The sequence below is a fragment of the Varanus komodoensis genome, unplaced genomic scaffold (genome assembly GCF_004798865.1).
Source record: "Varanus komodoensis strain SLA01 unplaced genomic scaffold, ASM479886v1 scaffold21, whole genome shotgun sequence".
NCBI lineage: Eukaryota > Metazoa > Chordata > Lepidosauria > Squamata > Varanidae > Varanus > Varanus komodoensis.
Genome location: NW_025335589.1, coordinates 5,044,414 through 5,060,852, shown reverse-complemented (window position 1 = coordinate 5,060,852; position 16,439 = coordinate 5,044,414). Strand labels below are relative to the sequence as shown.

At 39.9% G+C, this 16,439-nt stretch overlaps 1 protein-coding gene across 11 annotated transcripts in view; it reads left to right on the top strand.

Annotated features, from left to right (window-relative positions):
• The window catches only part of INPP4B (inositol polyphosphate-4-phosphatase type II B), a 307,638-nt gene that overhangs the window by 136,953 nt on the left and 154,246 nt on the right, over window positions 1–16,439 (top strand). For all 11 annotated transcript variants that reach the window (XM_044430729.1, XM_044430730.1, XM_044430724.1 and 8 more), the window contains one exon: window positions 477–593. In XM_044430729.1, the coding sequence (XP_044286664.1) occupies window positions 477–593 (117 nt within the window). The remainder of the gene's footprint in view (window positions 1–476; window positions 594–16,439) is intronic.

Below are 16,439 nucleotides of genomic sequence, written 5' to 3'. Positions count from 1 at the left end.
CATGAAAATCTGTATATATTATAGAGGGAAGGGAACCTGGAAATTCACTCTTCAGCCCCTACATAGCCATTTATGCCTCCAACTAGTGCCTCTTGTATTGTTGGTTCTTTTGCAAAAATCGTAGCATGTGACTACTTAAATGAAATGCCTGCAGATTTATATGGCTTAGACTATGAATGAACCAGTGAACTGCTATTCCTAATTAGAGGAATGCTGCTATATGCTGACGTAGTTGCCTGGGGCAGTTAGTGGTCATGAACTCAACTTCTGTATCCTGAAACAGTTCTCTTCATTCTGAGAGCCGTTGCATCTTGTGTTTCTGGCTCTGGCAGTTGGCAATACAAATCTGTCTTTACTGTGTCAGAACCATTGCCTTTTGAAATCCCATAGCTATTGTGCCATTGACCATAATTGAATGCAGCATGGCACGCAGCTGCTACCTTGCTAAATCTCAGTTATGTGCTTGTGCTATCCAGGGAACAAGAGACCCACTGTTTCTGACTGGCGTGACGTTCCCATCAGATTACCCTATCTGTGAGGAGACCAAAATAAAACTAACCGTCTATGATGTCAAGGATAAATCTCAAGACACGGTAGGTACTCTGCCACTTCTTTCGCTAAATTAACACACGATGGTATGATTGATCTTTTGATCCTTGCCCTCCGTCTGATTTGTTGGTCTTCCAAGTGTTGTTGCTTTCGTTGGACTTACTACATTGTAGACTGAATTATCAGAGGAAAGATAGAGCTAAGATGGTGTGTTGTTTTTCTGTTAAGGATGAATGGCAGCATATGGAATAGATTAAGATAAGGGAATAAAGAAAGTAATTTCTCAAGAAATCTGTTACTGATGCTAGAATTCTATTCCTGTAAGAATGGGACAGTACTGAACCCTGATACCTAAATTTATGAGAGGAGGTGGGAGGATAGGGAAAGGGATCATAAAATGATGGTATAATTATTCCCATATTGAGGTTCATGTTCTTACAGCCCATCTGCCAACAGTTTTAAGTTTTGTATATATTACATGTAAAGAAGTATTTAAATAAGAATTGCTTAGCAACATATATTCAACAGCCAAACTATAACTTTAACCTTTCTATCCCAAGTATTTACAGCGGAAATATAATACTTAAATTGTAAAATATTTCAGCACAGTTTTATTTCCCAGTATAATAAATATCTAAACAGTTTTTTAAAAACACACAGGAACAATTGAGCAGGAAAATAATAAAAAAGTCTGGAACTTTTGGGGTGCGTTGCATGTGTGTGGGTAAGCCTGTGTATATATGTGATCATATAAAGCTATGATCATATAAGAATCAAATATTTTACTAAACAAAATGCATTCAGTTTTGTATTTTTGTGTGTAGTGGATTTTACAAAAAGTTTGTGCACTAGATTATGTGAATGGTTGTTTTGAGTTGGTTCCTTGAGAATTGTGCTCAGAAGTGTGGCAAATTGAAATTTGGAGAGCATACTGATCTTGCAGTAAGTACTTTGCATCTCTAGAACCAATGTTTTGATGTACAGATGGACAGCTAGTTTTATACAAATAAAAATATCTAAGGAATTGTTGGGGATATGTGTGTGTGTGTGTGTGTGCATTTTCAATGAAAAACAAATGGATTGTTTAGAAGCACATTAATGTTAATGCACTTTCTTCGGAACAACTCCAGCCAACAACAGCCAGAAATTCTAGAAGTTGTAATCCAAAATATTTGGAGAGCACCAGGTAGAGGAGGCTGGACTACAGCAATGTCCTGCAATTGTGGTTCTATCCTTTCAATACCATATGACTGCCATTATTTAATCTTTCCTAATGGTTGTTTGTTCTAGCTGCTCTCCTTCCGTAAGAAAAGGCCACTGACTGAGACTGGCGAGAAGCAACCTACCTTAAAATAAGCTGAGAGGCGGACATATGGTCCCCAAATCTTTGTCTAGGTTTAATTGTAAAGGCTGGCTATGTTTTGAATTCAGAATATGTTCTCTGATCTGTTCTCTTGGTGAAATGGGTAAGGGTTGATTCTATTCAATCCTGGCAGTCAAATAGTGTAAAAGTAGTTTAATATTTAACAATTAGAGTAGCAGGCTACCATTCTCAAACTACTTTCTTTGGAATAGTTCCACTATTGTCAGGAATTCCCTTTAAATAATGGTTTGCAGCCTCCAGCCTCAATTTTAAAACTAGAAAGAGAAGCCATGCATTCAGGGCCATGGAAGCTGTGGCTTTCTGAATAATCTGCATTGACATTTCTTTCCACCTCACCAGTATTTTCTCCTTGTATTGCTATAAGCCAGCTTCGTTATGTTTCAGTGACCTAAATATTTCTCCAAAAGTCTGTAATTGAATTTTGTCTTAATATTTTGGTTGCAACTCTTCATTAGATCATTCTAATAGAAAACTTAGATTTAAAAACAGGAATGAGCAGAAAGATTTCTTGGTACTTGTAGTAGATCTATAAGACTGTTCAATTCCCAATTGTTTAACCATAAGTATATTGGGGCCTTGTCACTATCCTTCTTTTCTTTTGCTTCCTAAAGTCTGTTTCACCTTCTGCTGAAGTAAGAACATCTGTCTCTAAAGCTCTTCCTGTACTGCAGTAACCTGCTACTTTTGGCTCTCCCTTCTTCATGCTTTTTTTTCCTCCGCACTGATGGCCATTGCTAGCTGTCACATATAGATACAGTTTACTAAGCAGTGAGTAAAATTGTTGTACATATATGTATGATATGGCAAAGCAATAAAGTGAATGAAGAATTAGACACATTTCAAGGAAGAGCAATAAAACAGAGGAAAAACTGCACAAATTTCCTAGGTTTTTGGAGCATGGGCAGAGGGCAATGAGGAGGGAGGATGGTAGCTAGGGAGACTGTGACGACCAGCTGTGGTTTTCACCGTTCCTGCTGGGCAGCACTCTAGCCATTCCTGACCACCCAATAGGAAGTTGTCCTGCTGAGCTGAGAAGCCACCAGGGTATGTACGAACAACATGAAACAGCATTTCATGAAAAATAAGCCACCCCATGGTAACTGCTTCTTGAAAACCAGGCCATGGTTTAAATACAAAGATTCCCTCCAGACTTGCCCTCACAACATTCAATTTTTACAAGTCACTTCAAAATAACCAGATGTTTGTTCTTGGGCTCGGCTAACACTTTGGTATTTGAACTGCTTAGGACAATTAGCCCATTTATTGTGCCTGCTGTGTTTATCACAGAGCTACCCACAGAAGTACCTGCCATAGGACAGATTCAACCTTCTTTGCTTTGGGAGCTGAAAGATAAAAATTACCTTGTAATAATTAGGATGGCATGTGTGCTTGTTGTGTTTGCCTCAGGGAACCAGGGAATTGATTGTCCAAGATCATGAGACCTTTCCTTGGACTCTGAATGATAGAGCTATATGCTAGGGCGGACCTCTTCAACCTGGTGCTCACAACACCTGTAATTCCCAGCCAGCATGTCTGTTGGGAATTGTGAGAAATGCAGTCCAACAAACCTGAAGGACCCCTGCTTGGAGAAGTCTGTACTTGGGGATCCACAGTGAGTCCTTTGAGCTGTTAGCTTCTCTCAACTGTTAGAGCTTCCAGTCACCCAAGCGTTGTGCTGGTGGCAGCACAGCAAAATCAGTTGCTCAGCAAAGAGTGCACCTTGTTGTCAAGGCTGATTAAAACACAGTTGCGCAACACAAATAACGAAGGACATAAATAGCCCCCCAATGGGAGAAAGGGCTGCCTTTTTAATGCACTCTGAAGTTGAAGGCTCCCATTGTACTTTACAATGTGTACAAATTCTGCCATATGCATTTTCTTATATTTCTCAATAAAATGCCATCTATCCATGTCATCAGTAGTAGAACACTTGAAGTTAATGGTGTTTGGGGGCTGCTAACTATGCGCCAACCAAAGGGTAGAACTTTTGAAGCAGTTTTTCATTATAACTTCATAAGGCCTAAGTCTGCCCTTCTGGGGTTTTTCAGGCTTCTTAGCTCAAGGAACCTCTAAAATGATTGTCATTTTCAAGCAATTTTTCTTCCTAAAGATACGAGATTGGGGAAGGGGAAGAAAATTACTTGCAAACTTTAAAAACGTCAGTTACACAAAAACTGCTGTAACTATCCTTCTAAAATCACATTACTCACCTAAATTTACCTCTGTGATAAATGCTGTTTTCATAAGAGGTTGCTCACAGAAAACTCCTGGGGACAAGCAAATCAACCCCCAGAGCAGAGTATGTAGAAGCTGTAGCAGCAGGCAGCTTCTGTGTGGCAGCAGTGGGCAGCATGCTAGGTGTATCCACAACACTTCCCCAGGCCAGTTCCTTGGCCCAGGGCCAGGCAATGGGGCTAAGCTTGCCACAGGAACAGTCAATGCTTCAAAAGAGGGGGGCATAGCTTGGCAGTCGATTTATTTAAAGGATTATTTAACTCAGTAGCAGATCACATGCTTAAAATGCAGAAGGTACTAGCTTCAGTCTTTGGCATCTCCAATTCTAACATTCTGGTCCAAAATGATGGGAAGGGTGGTCTACCTGAAATGCTGGAGAGCTGCCTCTCAAAAGGGACAGCACTGAGTGTGATGGACAACTGGTCTGTTCTGGTATAAGGCAACATCTTATGTTCCAGATTTGGTAATAAAGTACAATTGTTGCAATACAGGAAGAGATGGGGAGCATCAGAATGTGAGAGGGAGGAGGAGGAAAGGAGAGCATGGAGGATGGAGTGTATTCATACAATACTGATAACCCACACTCAAGTGTGGACTGACATTGAACCACAGTTTGTTGTCCGAACCTAGCCAAGATAAAAACCATAGTGAATGACCCATAGTTCAAAACTCAACAACAAACTATGAGTTCTTGTCATGGATGCTCATAGTTACCATGCCATGACTGAATAGCACCGGAAGGTTCACACAACACAAGAACCCACATTTGATCAACCCATGACTCAGTCCCAACAACTGACACTCAATCCTTTTGTTATCATGTTGTCTGAAACCAGAGTAAACCTGCAGATCAGCCTTGATATCCAAAAGTGTGACTTAAAAGTGTTTTCCCACATATGCAGGAATATAACTTCTCACTTGGCAGTCACATGATTAGCTTTACATAAATTGATCATAAAAGTAGAAGGAGGGATGGTTTGATTCTTCCAGTCTGTCAGTGATTTTTCTGCCTGGGGCACTGTCTCCAGTTTTCCACCTGTAAAGTGATGAAAGTAATACCATGTATGTTTCTTTATCCACTGAAGTTTGTGCTATTTAAATAGCACTGAATCCACAAAATAGAGCACAAGGGTAGGATTCCACAGACTGGCACTTCTTGTACAGAGATTAGAGGTGTTAAAAATAACCACCGTTTGCATGTAGTTAACAAGTGGAATTCACTAGAGACTTGTAAACTCTGAACTGCCATTCTGTTGCTGCTTTCCCAGAGCAATCAATGAAGAAGTGGCAGAAAGGTGTCTAAGATGAAGCACACCCTCTGACACTTTGGTCTCTCAGTGGCTTTGGTTCTCCCAGAAGAGGGTGGAAAATGGAACAAAACAGCAAGTAGTTTGCAGAGAATTGTATAAATCTTTTTTAAATCACTTTCTCTCTCTTTCTGTATAAAAACAATTGTTGATACTTTTATTATTGGAGGCCAGTCAGCAAGCATTTTCCATTTAACATTTGGCTAGTTTGCAGTTGCTCAGCAAAAAACAAATTATTGCAATAATGCCCTTTTTAAAAAGAGAAGGAAAAGTGATATGTAAAATTACTTTTGAAACCAATCCAAATTGTTCTACATTTCCTGCACGGTTGGTGGTTTTTCCCAGAAAACCACGACACCGTTTGACACACTTTGTCCTGTCTGCTAAACAGCCTCAAGGCTTGAAGGCAGCGTTGTGGGTTGGGGTTTGAAAGGTGTTACCTGATCTGTGGTGGCCTATTGGCTGCGAATGCTTGTGGTATAACGAGTGTGGCCTCAATTCAGAGCCATCTCACCATGCTCCAGGAGCGGATGATTGAATCTTCCACCCATCATTTCTCTTAAAAATCCTCCCTGCTGTTTGGGAGAGGGGGATTTAAAAATAGCATGTGTGAGTGTATAAAGCCTTCATTGGAACCATGAAAAAATATGTACAAAGGAAGATTTAATCCTTCAGAGCATGCTGTTCCCAGTCTGAATCACAGCCATGCATGTTTACTATAGAGTAAAAAGAGAGGCAAGCGTCATTTACACACTCTTCAATTACTATGACCTGTACTTTGGCTCAGAGCTGCATTTTCTCACATTGCCTAGTTCTTCCATGTCTGTCTCTGACTGATCTCTTAAGCATGTGGTACCATTCTCAATTAGAATCATTTAACTCCTCATTCATAGCTGACTTTCAGAAGTATGGAAATTTGTTTCCTATTGCAGTACTCAAACCCAAAGCATGCATCGTAATTTTAAAGACATAGCTTATAAGATATAATCTGTGCACCCTGCAATAAATTAAAACCAATCTTCACTGGGACACTAGCTTGAGGGGTTGACCTTTCCCAATCCAGATCTCTGCCCTGCAATTTACATCACCTCATAGCGATCTTTTAAAGCAAGTGCCTCAATATTTGGCAGTATGTTTTACCAGTGACCCTCTCAGGACCATACACATCCACATAATGGACCACAACAGGGTGGGAAAGGGTTAATGCATCTTCCTTGCTGGGTTTTCAGTCCATACTGGAGGGCACTAACTCGTGTGCATGTGTGTAATAGGTGCTTTAGTAGTAATGTGTGATTTGGGCCTTAGTGATGGCAAAGCTCAGCAAAGTTTGATTTGCTCTACCACTTCACCTGAGTCTGTATTGCATTCCATATTTTTTCATCTTTCTTTTAAAGTCCTTGAGGCTTAAAGAATCACACTCAGCTCAATTACTTAGATCTTTGTGATTTGTTCACATGATTGACAGGACTCACAACTGAGTTACTGTTCTCAATCACTTGCTGTATAACTTCCCTTGTGTGAAACTTAATCTTCAGCATACACTAGCATCTGTTAATCAACAACTGCAAGTATCTAAATGCATTTTTGTTCTGTATCAAGCCATCTGGAATATATTATATTTTCTCTTACCAAATTGAGTGTTTACAAGTACCTGGCCAGGTAAGCAAAAGGTAATTAGTTATTTTAACAATATGATTTGAAAGCCATTAATTTTTTCTTCTGAGATTTACTATCTCGGTTCTCTGCCACCTATTAGAGATCAAGCATTTCTATACTGTTTATCTTAGCAAATATTTTATGTCAATATTCTATAGTAAAAAAAAAAGAGAAAATGATTGAAGACTGGGCACAGTTCTTAGCAGCAAGGGTAGAAAAAATGAGATGTTATTATATAATTTATGTATTTATTACATTTTGAATCCTCCCAGTAACCAATGTTTTCTGGTCAGGTTGCAAAAGAATAAATGCCTAGAAAAACTGTCTTGGTTTGAACATACACACTTTCAAAGGGTAGCAGCTGGTTTTTGAATTGTGCAAGGAGTCATTAATTGAATGTAATGCTACATCCCTGGAAAGAGAAGCATCTTGTTGTTGTATGAAATGGGCTTGCCTACCTGCCTCTTTGGGAACGTGCATGCTGCCCTTCATCTGTACTTCAGGACAGTTTTCATTATATTAAACCAATAATATATAATGATAGTACAATAAAAAGAAGTTATTTATTTATTTATTTATTTATTTATTTATTTATTTATTTATTTATTTAGGGAACTTCTATGCCACCCCATTCGCCGAAGCCTCAGGGCGGCTCACAATCATAAATAAATAACATAATATAAAACGATATAATTTTAAAGTATAAATTAAGCCGCCCTGGCCAAAGAATAAAATAAATAAATAATATTAACAATTAAAATGACATTTCAATAAAAAGGTCTTTGCCTGGCACCGAAAAACAAATAACGACGGCGCCAGGCGGACCTCTCTGGGGAGCGCATTCCATAGATTGGGTGCCACTGCAGAGAAAGCCCTCCTCCAAGTACTTACCCTCCTAATTTCCTTCACGGAGGGTTCCCTGAGAAGGGCCTCTCCCGCTGATCTCAAGGGGTGGGCGGGCATATATGGACGTAAGTGCTCCTTCAGGTAACTAGGACCCAAGCTGTTAAGGGCTTTATAGGTCATAACCAACACCTTGAATTGGGCCCGGACTTCAATGGGAAGCCAGTGAAGCTGATGGAGAACTGGAGTCATGTGAACATAACACCCAGTCCCTGTCAGCAGCCTGGCAGCTCTATTTTGAACCAATTGAAGTATCCGGACCATCTTCAAGGGCAGCCCCACATAGAGTGCATTACAGAAGTCAAGTCGGGAAGTCACCAACGCATGTGTCACTGTTGCCAGGCAGTTGTTCTCCAGGTAGGGGCGCAGCTGATGGATCAGCCGAAGCTGAAAGAAAGCGCTCCTTGCCACCGCCGTCACCTGAGCTTCCAGTGAAAGCTCTGGGTCGAGGAGCACTCCCAAGCTGCGGACCTTGTCCCTAAGAGGGAGTGCAACCCCATTCAGGACTAGGTTCAATTCACCTTCCCTGAAGCCCGATCCGCCAACCAACAGGACCTCCGTCTTGTCTGGATTGAGCTTCAGTTTATTGGCCCTCATCCAGCCCATTACCTCGGCTTTATTTATTTTTAAATAAATAAAAACAATATTTTTGTTTATACAAATATAAAAGAGTTCCAGAAAGGCCTTGGGGGCGGGGGGACATCAAGCATTTTGCTTGCACCTATCAGATAGCACAGTAAGCATTGCATGATCTTCCTTGGAGAGACAATTACAGAAATGAACCCCACAGCTGAAAATACCTGTTCTTTCTCCCTTGGGTTGCTTTCAATTCCTATTATGTAATGAAATTCAATGGGAAGCCAAGCTGTTTGGAAGGAACAAATGAAAGGAGTACAGTTAATGTAGCCTGTAGGTGATGAAATAGCTGTAGTCTTGGCCAACACCAGATTTGTGGCCAAGCAAACTGACTGAATAGCGGCCAATTAGGTAAGTGTGGCTTCCTATCAGGAGCTCAGTAAGCCAGCCAGTTTTAGCTGCTTGCCATGAGAGCAAAAATGAAGGAGGCGTGCCAGCCATGAAGGCAACCACATTACAGGGCCAGTAACTCCTTTCATAGTCTGTTTGTAAATACAAAGTGTCATTTGTCCAAAGCTTCTGTTAGTATATGAAAAGTGGTTTTTACAAATGTTATTTAAAGTAATGTTTCCTTGACCAGAAAATGCATCTGTTCAGCAAAAAAGTAATATAGACATGAATTACCACAATCTATTCAGTGTGTTTTATATCAACTAATATTGGCATTAGTTAGTATTAATTATTAGTTAGCTAATATTGTCGTTTTGTGCAATATGTTTTTACCATGATCATATGGTTTTTCATAATGTCACCAATTTCGAACCAAGTTTTATTCTGTAGTTTCAGGAGACAGATTTAGCAAAACAGCAGCAACAACTTATCTGCCCTCTTTGTAGATCAATGTGGTATATCTTTTCAGAATGCTACTTGATGGTTTTTCATGGCATACTGTTCAATATATGCACAAGAGATTTCTGCAATAACACCTTGTCTAGAAAGTATAGGACACCTCTTCACTTTCGGTACTTAAATAGAATGCTGGCAGGCAGCCACCAGAGGCTTTTTCTTGCGCAGGCTTCATTCATTTCAAAAGGATAGTGAAAGATGCATTCTTAGTGCATTATGCCCAGTAGCTTCCTTAAGTAGCCATTTTCTGGTGTGTTTCTGTTATACTATTGCAAGAGGGAGAAACTCATCAACCATGTGTCTGGGATAGTTTTGATTTCCCTTAATACCTGCTACAGATAATTTCCCAAGCAATTTAGCACAATGGTTACAAATGTGCAGTTCTATAAACTGCAGATGAAATGTGTAAAGAATTAATAAATTCCAAATATCTCTGGAATGATGTGGGGATAGATTGGCCTGTATGTTTGTGACAACAGAATTTGGAACACAGGTACAAGTTAAACATAAGAATCTTGTTCTCCGAGAGCAAAGGTCCATTAAGTTTAGGAACCTGTTTCCTATGCTGCACAACCTGGCAACTTTGGCAAGCCACAGGCAGAACATGGAGGTGACAGCTCTCTCCTGCTCTTAGTCTGTGCCTGAACTCACTGCCTTTACACTTACAACCATCATGCCTAATTGTCCTTGGTGGATCTTTTCTTCCATGATGATTCTGAACTATTTATAAGGCACATTGCATGATTATTTTCCTTCAGGTATACTTGGTGCTATCTGATGAGAACCTTGCATGCACCTGCAAATTAAACTTAGTGTTAATGGTTAGCAGGGCTGGCTGACCATTCGGCAGAGTGAGGTGACTGCCCCCAGTGACAGGATGCATCAGAAGAGAGAGGTGTGTGTTCTATGACCTCCAGGAACAGTGGAGGATTCTGTCCTGTCAACAGTTCTGGAGAAGGTTCACCTGGAAGTCTGGCCATCTTTTCCGTACATAGGATAGAAGGTGACACCATCCTGGCATTTGCCTTTGGCTGCAAAATGTCTCGGGCAAAGTCCTGTCTGTAAATGTGTGATAGACTGAACATTTGCTTCATATCAGAAACTGAATTGATTTCATCCTTCATTCTGTCTCATGTTGTATTCCACTGAAGGAGTATATTCCCCTCCTTCCATTGTAAACAGGTGCTTTTAACACTTCATGCCATTTTTGCACAGTATTTAAGTGGTTGTATGTGTCTTCCCTAGCTAATGTGCATTGTCTTTCATGTGCAACTCAATACATGAAGCAAGCACCATTTTGAAGATTACTTGCACTAGATATTTGGTCCACCCACAGTTTAAATTCTGGTTTCTCAAGATGAATGAGTTTACATGCTTAACTGTCACATGTTTTGACTGGGCACCACCTCACATTCTCTGTTAAATCACAGTAACACAGAAATGCGTGGTAACTGTATTCCTTGTGGTGATATGCAATTATGAGAACCTGCCACCCCAAGCATATTATGAAATGCCATTTTATTCTTATTCTTTTTCCTTTTTATCCTTCTAATACCTACAGAAAGAGTCAAACATGTGCCAGGCTTTGTGTTTTTAAGATGAATTGGATGAGGTTCAAATTACTACCCTCATTGTTAACTATGTAGAAGGATTCTTGTTGGAGCATAATCCTTCTGAGCACAAGGATTATGTTACAACAAGAAACTCTAAGCTAGTTTACAGGCAGAACCTTTGAATATTTACTCAGAAGTACATCCTAATAGGTTCAGTGGGAGCCTCTTGAGTACACATACATCACACAGGATTACAGCTGTGATCTAGTAGTACAAACTTCATTAATAATGTAATCTTCCTTTTTATTTTCTTTCATCGCCTAAATTCTTCTTGGAAGACCCTTTCAGATAGTGTCAAAACCAGGGGTCCTCAGACTTTTTCTAAAGGGGACCAGTTGACAGGTGCCAACGGTGTGGGTCACCAAGGTGGTGCTGGGGGGGGGGAGTGTGGGGCAAGGCGCCGGCTTGCTCTTGAGATCATTTTCTCCGAGCTAGTCCAAAATGACCTCTTTGTGAGCAAGCTACACGTCTGCACACACCTGCTCCCTGCGAGTGGAAAACCTGTGGAGCGGGGCAGGTAAATGGGCATGGCAGGCCGGATCCAGCCTGCGGGCCTTAGCGTGAGGACCCATGGTCAAAACCCTTCTTTTTTCACTTGCATTACATTTTCCCCTGTCTTTCATTCCAGTCTGTGAAAACACCGCAGTTAATGGAACCTTGGGCAAGTGGATTCCCCCTGCATTTCTGCATTCACTGCTGCAACAGCAAGCCCTCCCTTAGCGTCCATCTCTTGCATCTTTCTTTCTACTATCCTGCAATAGCAGGCTTAGGAGAGCTAATAAGCCAAAGATTTGGGCATAGGGAAAACAGCTATGAGTGGTCTATTGCCACAAAGCTCAGTGGTGTGCTACCAATTAGAGGTGGGTGGAACTAAAACCCCAGGAAATAGCATTTCCTAATTTAGCTGTTTTGAACGCACCTTCAGGTGTGATCATTGACTTGCATTTCTTCAGCACTGTGGGACACTCAAAAGAGGCCTATAATATCAATAGGATATTTTCCCAGGGTGACTTGAGATAATGGTTCATCATTTTATTTTTTGTTGCTCAGTAATAACATTTACATATAGCTGAAAGAGGGTGGATGGTAGAGATGACGTCTAATTAATGTATTTCTTAAAGTTAGAAAGGATGGCCATAACATTTTATGAGTTCAATTAACTTTTCATTTTAACCACCTCCCCCTATTAAGTTTCATTTCTGTGCAATTAAATATTGTATCATTGTATTGATAAAAAGCTGAATTACATTAAATTTGGAGAAATGTATCACTTCTGTTATCATTATTAATATAGTGAAAACACTGATTACCAAATATGTAGATTATTGTTTCTTTATTACTATGCCTTACGTAATTAAGGTTAGTGTATGCCTAATGAGAATGCACCTAATGAGTTTCTGTATGGACTGATTAACACTATGAATGGACATTACTTTTTAGTCAATGTATTCCCATGCCCAGAATAAAGATTCCATGTTGCTTCTTAGCTTGTTGAACAATTTATAGTATACCTTACTTCATAGTACAAATACTTGGGAAGCATAAGAATCCAAAGGTCTGTTTGGAATGGAAATGGGAGGGGGGTGCTTAAAATAAAGTGACTTACAATAATTGCCAAAAGTATAACTGAATTTTTAAAGAAATGTTAGTGAATATAAACTTGAACTTGGGGTCTTCTAGTTCCCCAGTCCAACACCCTAACTGCTGTTGTCTATGAGACTTTCCACAGAATACATTCATTGTGTGCTCATGATTCCTTACTTACACTGTTTTCCGTATCTTTAGATGATATTCTCACTGTCCAATTTTCCTGCTGTTTCTGTACAGCACTTTCATTGATTTTTTTTTAAGAACAGGATAAATTTGGTATTATTTCTGAAACTGAAAGAAAAAGCTGTCTTCTATTTGCACTGTTCTGTTAATTCGCAGTGCCACCTAACAGTTATGTAATGGAAAAGCAGGAAAGGAAATGTTCCTTGTGTAAGTGTTTGGGAGCCATATCTAGAAAAGCCTTATAATTTAAAATGTTTATTGTGATCTATTTTAAAATGTTGTATAAAATATGGAAAATAAATATATAGTTGGCTATGTAGTCAGAATAGATATATTGAGAAAGGAAAGGAAGGTATGTATATGTTTGTAGGAAACCCAGAGTTTGCAGAAGATATTCTAAAAGGGGAAAACCTAATATTTTCATCTTCCCAAAACATCTCAGTGAGAGCTGAGCATGCTCACTGGCCACAGAATGCTCAGAATGATAACTGGGGTAGGAATAAATGCAATGGAGTGTCCTGATAAAGGCCAGGGTTCGTACAGTACTCCATATGGTAACATCTTGTTGTAGGTCCCACTTATATTTTATATTGGTCTTTATGAATTCCTGGAGTTAATAGGTAGGATATAAATATTTCAGGTGAGTAACTACAGTGGTACCTTGGCTCACGAACTTAATCCATTCCAGGACTCTGGTCATGACCCAAATTGGTTGTGAGCCAAGTTAAATTTTCCCATAAGGTTCAATGTAAATGAGGCTAATCCGTTCTGTAACTATTTTTTTTTTTTTAAGTGACAAAGAACAACAAAGATTGCGGCCATCACCCCCCCACACCCCCCCACAGCCCAACCGCGATCATGCGTGTCATCCCTGTACGCGTCCGTCATCCTGGCGCGCTGCGGGGGGGGGGGGGAGAGATGGGCGTGAACACGGGGGGCAGGGGAGAGACGGGCCCGAATGCGGCCGCACTGCAGAGGGAGAGATGGGCACAAACACAGGCACGCTCAGGGGGGATATGGGCACAATTGTGCTGTGGGGGAGATGGCCGAATTCGTGGTTGCGCTCATGTAGGAAAGACGGAAGCAATCACGGGCGTGCTCCTGCAGGAAAGACAGGTGCGATTTCGGCCATCCCTCCCCCATCCCCAGCATGATCATGGCCATCCCCACTCAGGGGGGTGGGGAGATGGCCGTGATTGTGGTCACCACCCAATGCGGAGTCTGCGACCTCATTCAGAATTTTTATGAAATTTTTGTTTGCAACCCAATTTGGTCATGAACTGAGGTGTTCGTGAGCCGAAGTACCACTGTATATGTCCCCATCCTATGCAGACTCTGTATCCTATGCAGGTTGAAATGTGGAAACAGAGCAAGTCAGAAGGGGTCTCCCAAACCTGACCCTCAGCTCCAGCCAGCTCTGCTCATGATATGCCTACCATGAAGATCACACCACAGCAGCATTTCCTTTGTGAATCCTTTTGCTCTCTGGATTTTTATAATTTGGGCATGAAAGCCAGCAAGCAAGAGGGGGGAAATTTGACAAAATGTAGGACTAAATTCTCAATTCAATATCCAAAGGTTTTGGTGCTTAAAAAAACAGTTGTTGAGAGGAAGCCTGTGCATATATTTTTAAAGTTGCAAAAACATTTCTTGGCTATGGCTAATTTCCTTTCCTAAGGAAAGTCAAATTTAAAATAAAAACTGAGCATAGTCCAGTTCAGATATAATATGAAACTGTAGTTATTCTCTAGGTAAAATGGGTAGCAGGACACTTCCATTTTTCTATTTTACCCTGCTCTCCTATTTGCTACAGTGAGCAGATCAAAGCATTCATTTCTGCTTTTAAACAAGGCCTTACTCTGCAGCATCTGAACCAAGGGAACTGCGGTATCTTTAAAATATGGTGTGTCAGAACAAGCCAGAATGGTTTGAACAAGTCATTATTTAATTAGTTTGGCTGGGTTTTTTGTTAACTGCTATTTAAATACACTGTAGTTCACCGAGTTTGAACATGACAGGGTTCTGTGGATGTTTAAAAGTGGCAGTAAAAGCTTCTCTATCTCCTTGCAGCCATGTAAGAGAATGGAAGGGGAATAAAGTGGACCCAAAGCTCATGATGGCTCATTCACATAGCCAGAAGTGATAGTTTATGTCTGAACTCATCTCTTCCCACACATTGTGACATCCATACACACCTACCAGGGATTAAGTTCCACTAAACAGAATGAGCCTTACTCCTGAGTTATATACTTTGAGTTATACATGTATAGACTGCCAATCCATTTGGATTAAAATTTGAATCAAGACTTGGAAGAATTTTTATTGTGTGGAGGAATATTATTCCCATTTATCACAGCATTCTTTTTATCTTCATTGGCTTTATTATCATATTTAAATAAGTGATAGAGGTTTTCTGTAGCACTGATAGCCAATGCTAATATTTGGGATCTGAGACTTTCTTTTCTAATGTAGGAGGTCTTTTCTAATGCTGGTTTTACATACATCCCAATTTTACAAATAGTTCAATATGTTTTCTGATTGCCTGCCAACATGAATATAGTAAAGATTTTGAAGCTTTCCAAATCCTTCTATCTGCCCTCCAAGTATTTGTTGTTGAGCATTTCCAGAACTGTGCATATGAATATTCAGTACAAGGGGAGTTCAGAATGTTCTCTTGCCCATGAAAAATGTAAAATTTGGTGCCAATCAGCTAGTGGACTGCAGAAAAGAAAAACATGAGCAGCAATGTACAGCATTGGGTAAGGCAGGAAGATCAGGAAAAGGAAATCCTGAATTTATACTGTACTTTAAATTTTATCTATAGCTTAGTAACAATGGAAACTGATACTAGTGGAACCTTTCTGTTTAAAGTTTCCAAAACATGTAGCATAGATGTATCTACCTTCTCTTGTAATCTCTCTCTGCATGTTTGTAACATGTTTTCAACTGCTTTACACATACAAAATAACAGCAGATGGTTCTACATACCTGGCACTTAATCTGATACACTAAGAGACATTTAAACAGTGTTAAATGCCAGTGTTTCCTAACAGTTTATTTTCACTTTTCCCGTTTGCCTTCAACACCAAATTTTTCACTAGAAAGTATCTGGCAAATGGTAACACAGGCCTTTTCTCCAGTTTAATTTAATATGTATATTATAATTTATTGGTGCAGTAGTATTTGGACAGAAATTGTTTCCATCATTTTTCTGCAATCCAATTAAAGGCATTTCATTTGATTAACAAAATAAAATTTAGTCTATTACTTTATTTGCCTCCAACCAGCAAATGAGGAGCTCTGACAACCACAATTTCAGGCTTGACAAGAAAGGCTACCCAAACAATGCAGTTCCCTGTATTTATATTTATAAAAATGTGTTGTCTGATTAATTAGAATCCCCTTTTAGGTAGAAGTTATAATGTATCAGTAATAATAATAACGAATAGTTATGCAGTTGAGACTGTAATCCTATACCCACTTATCTGAGAGTAAACCTTGCTGAACTCAGTAAACATCTGAGTGAGCGTTCATAAG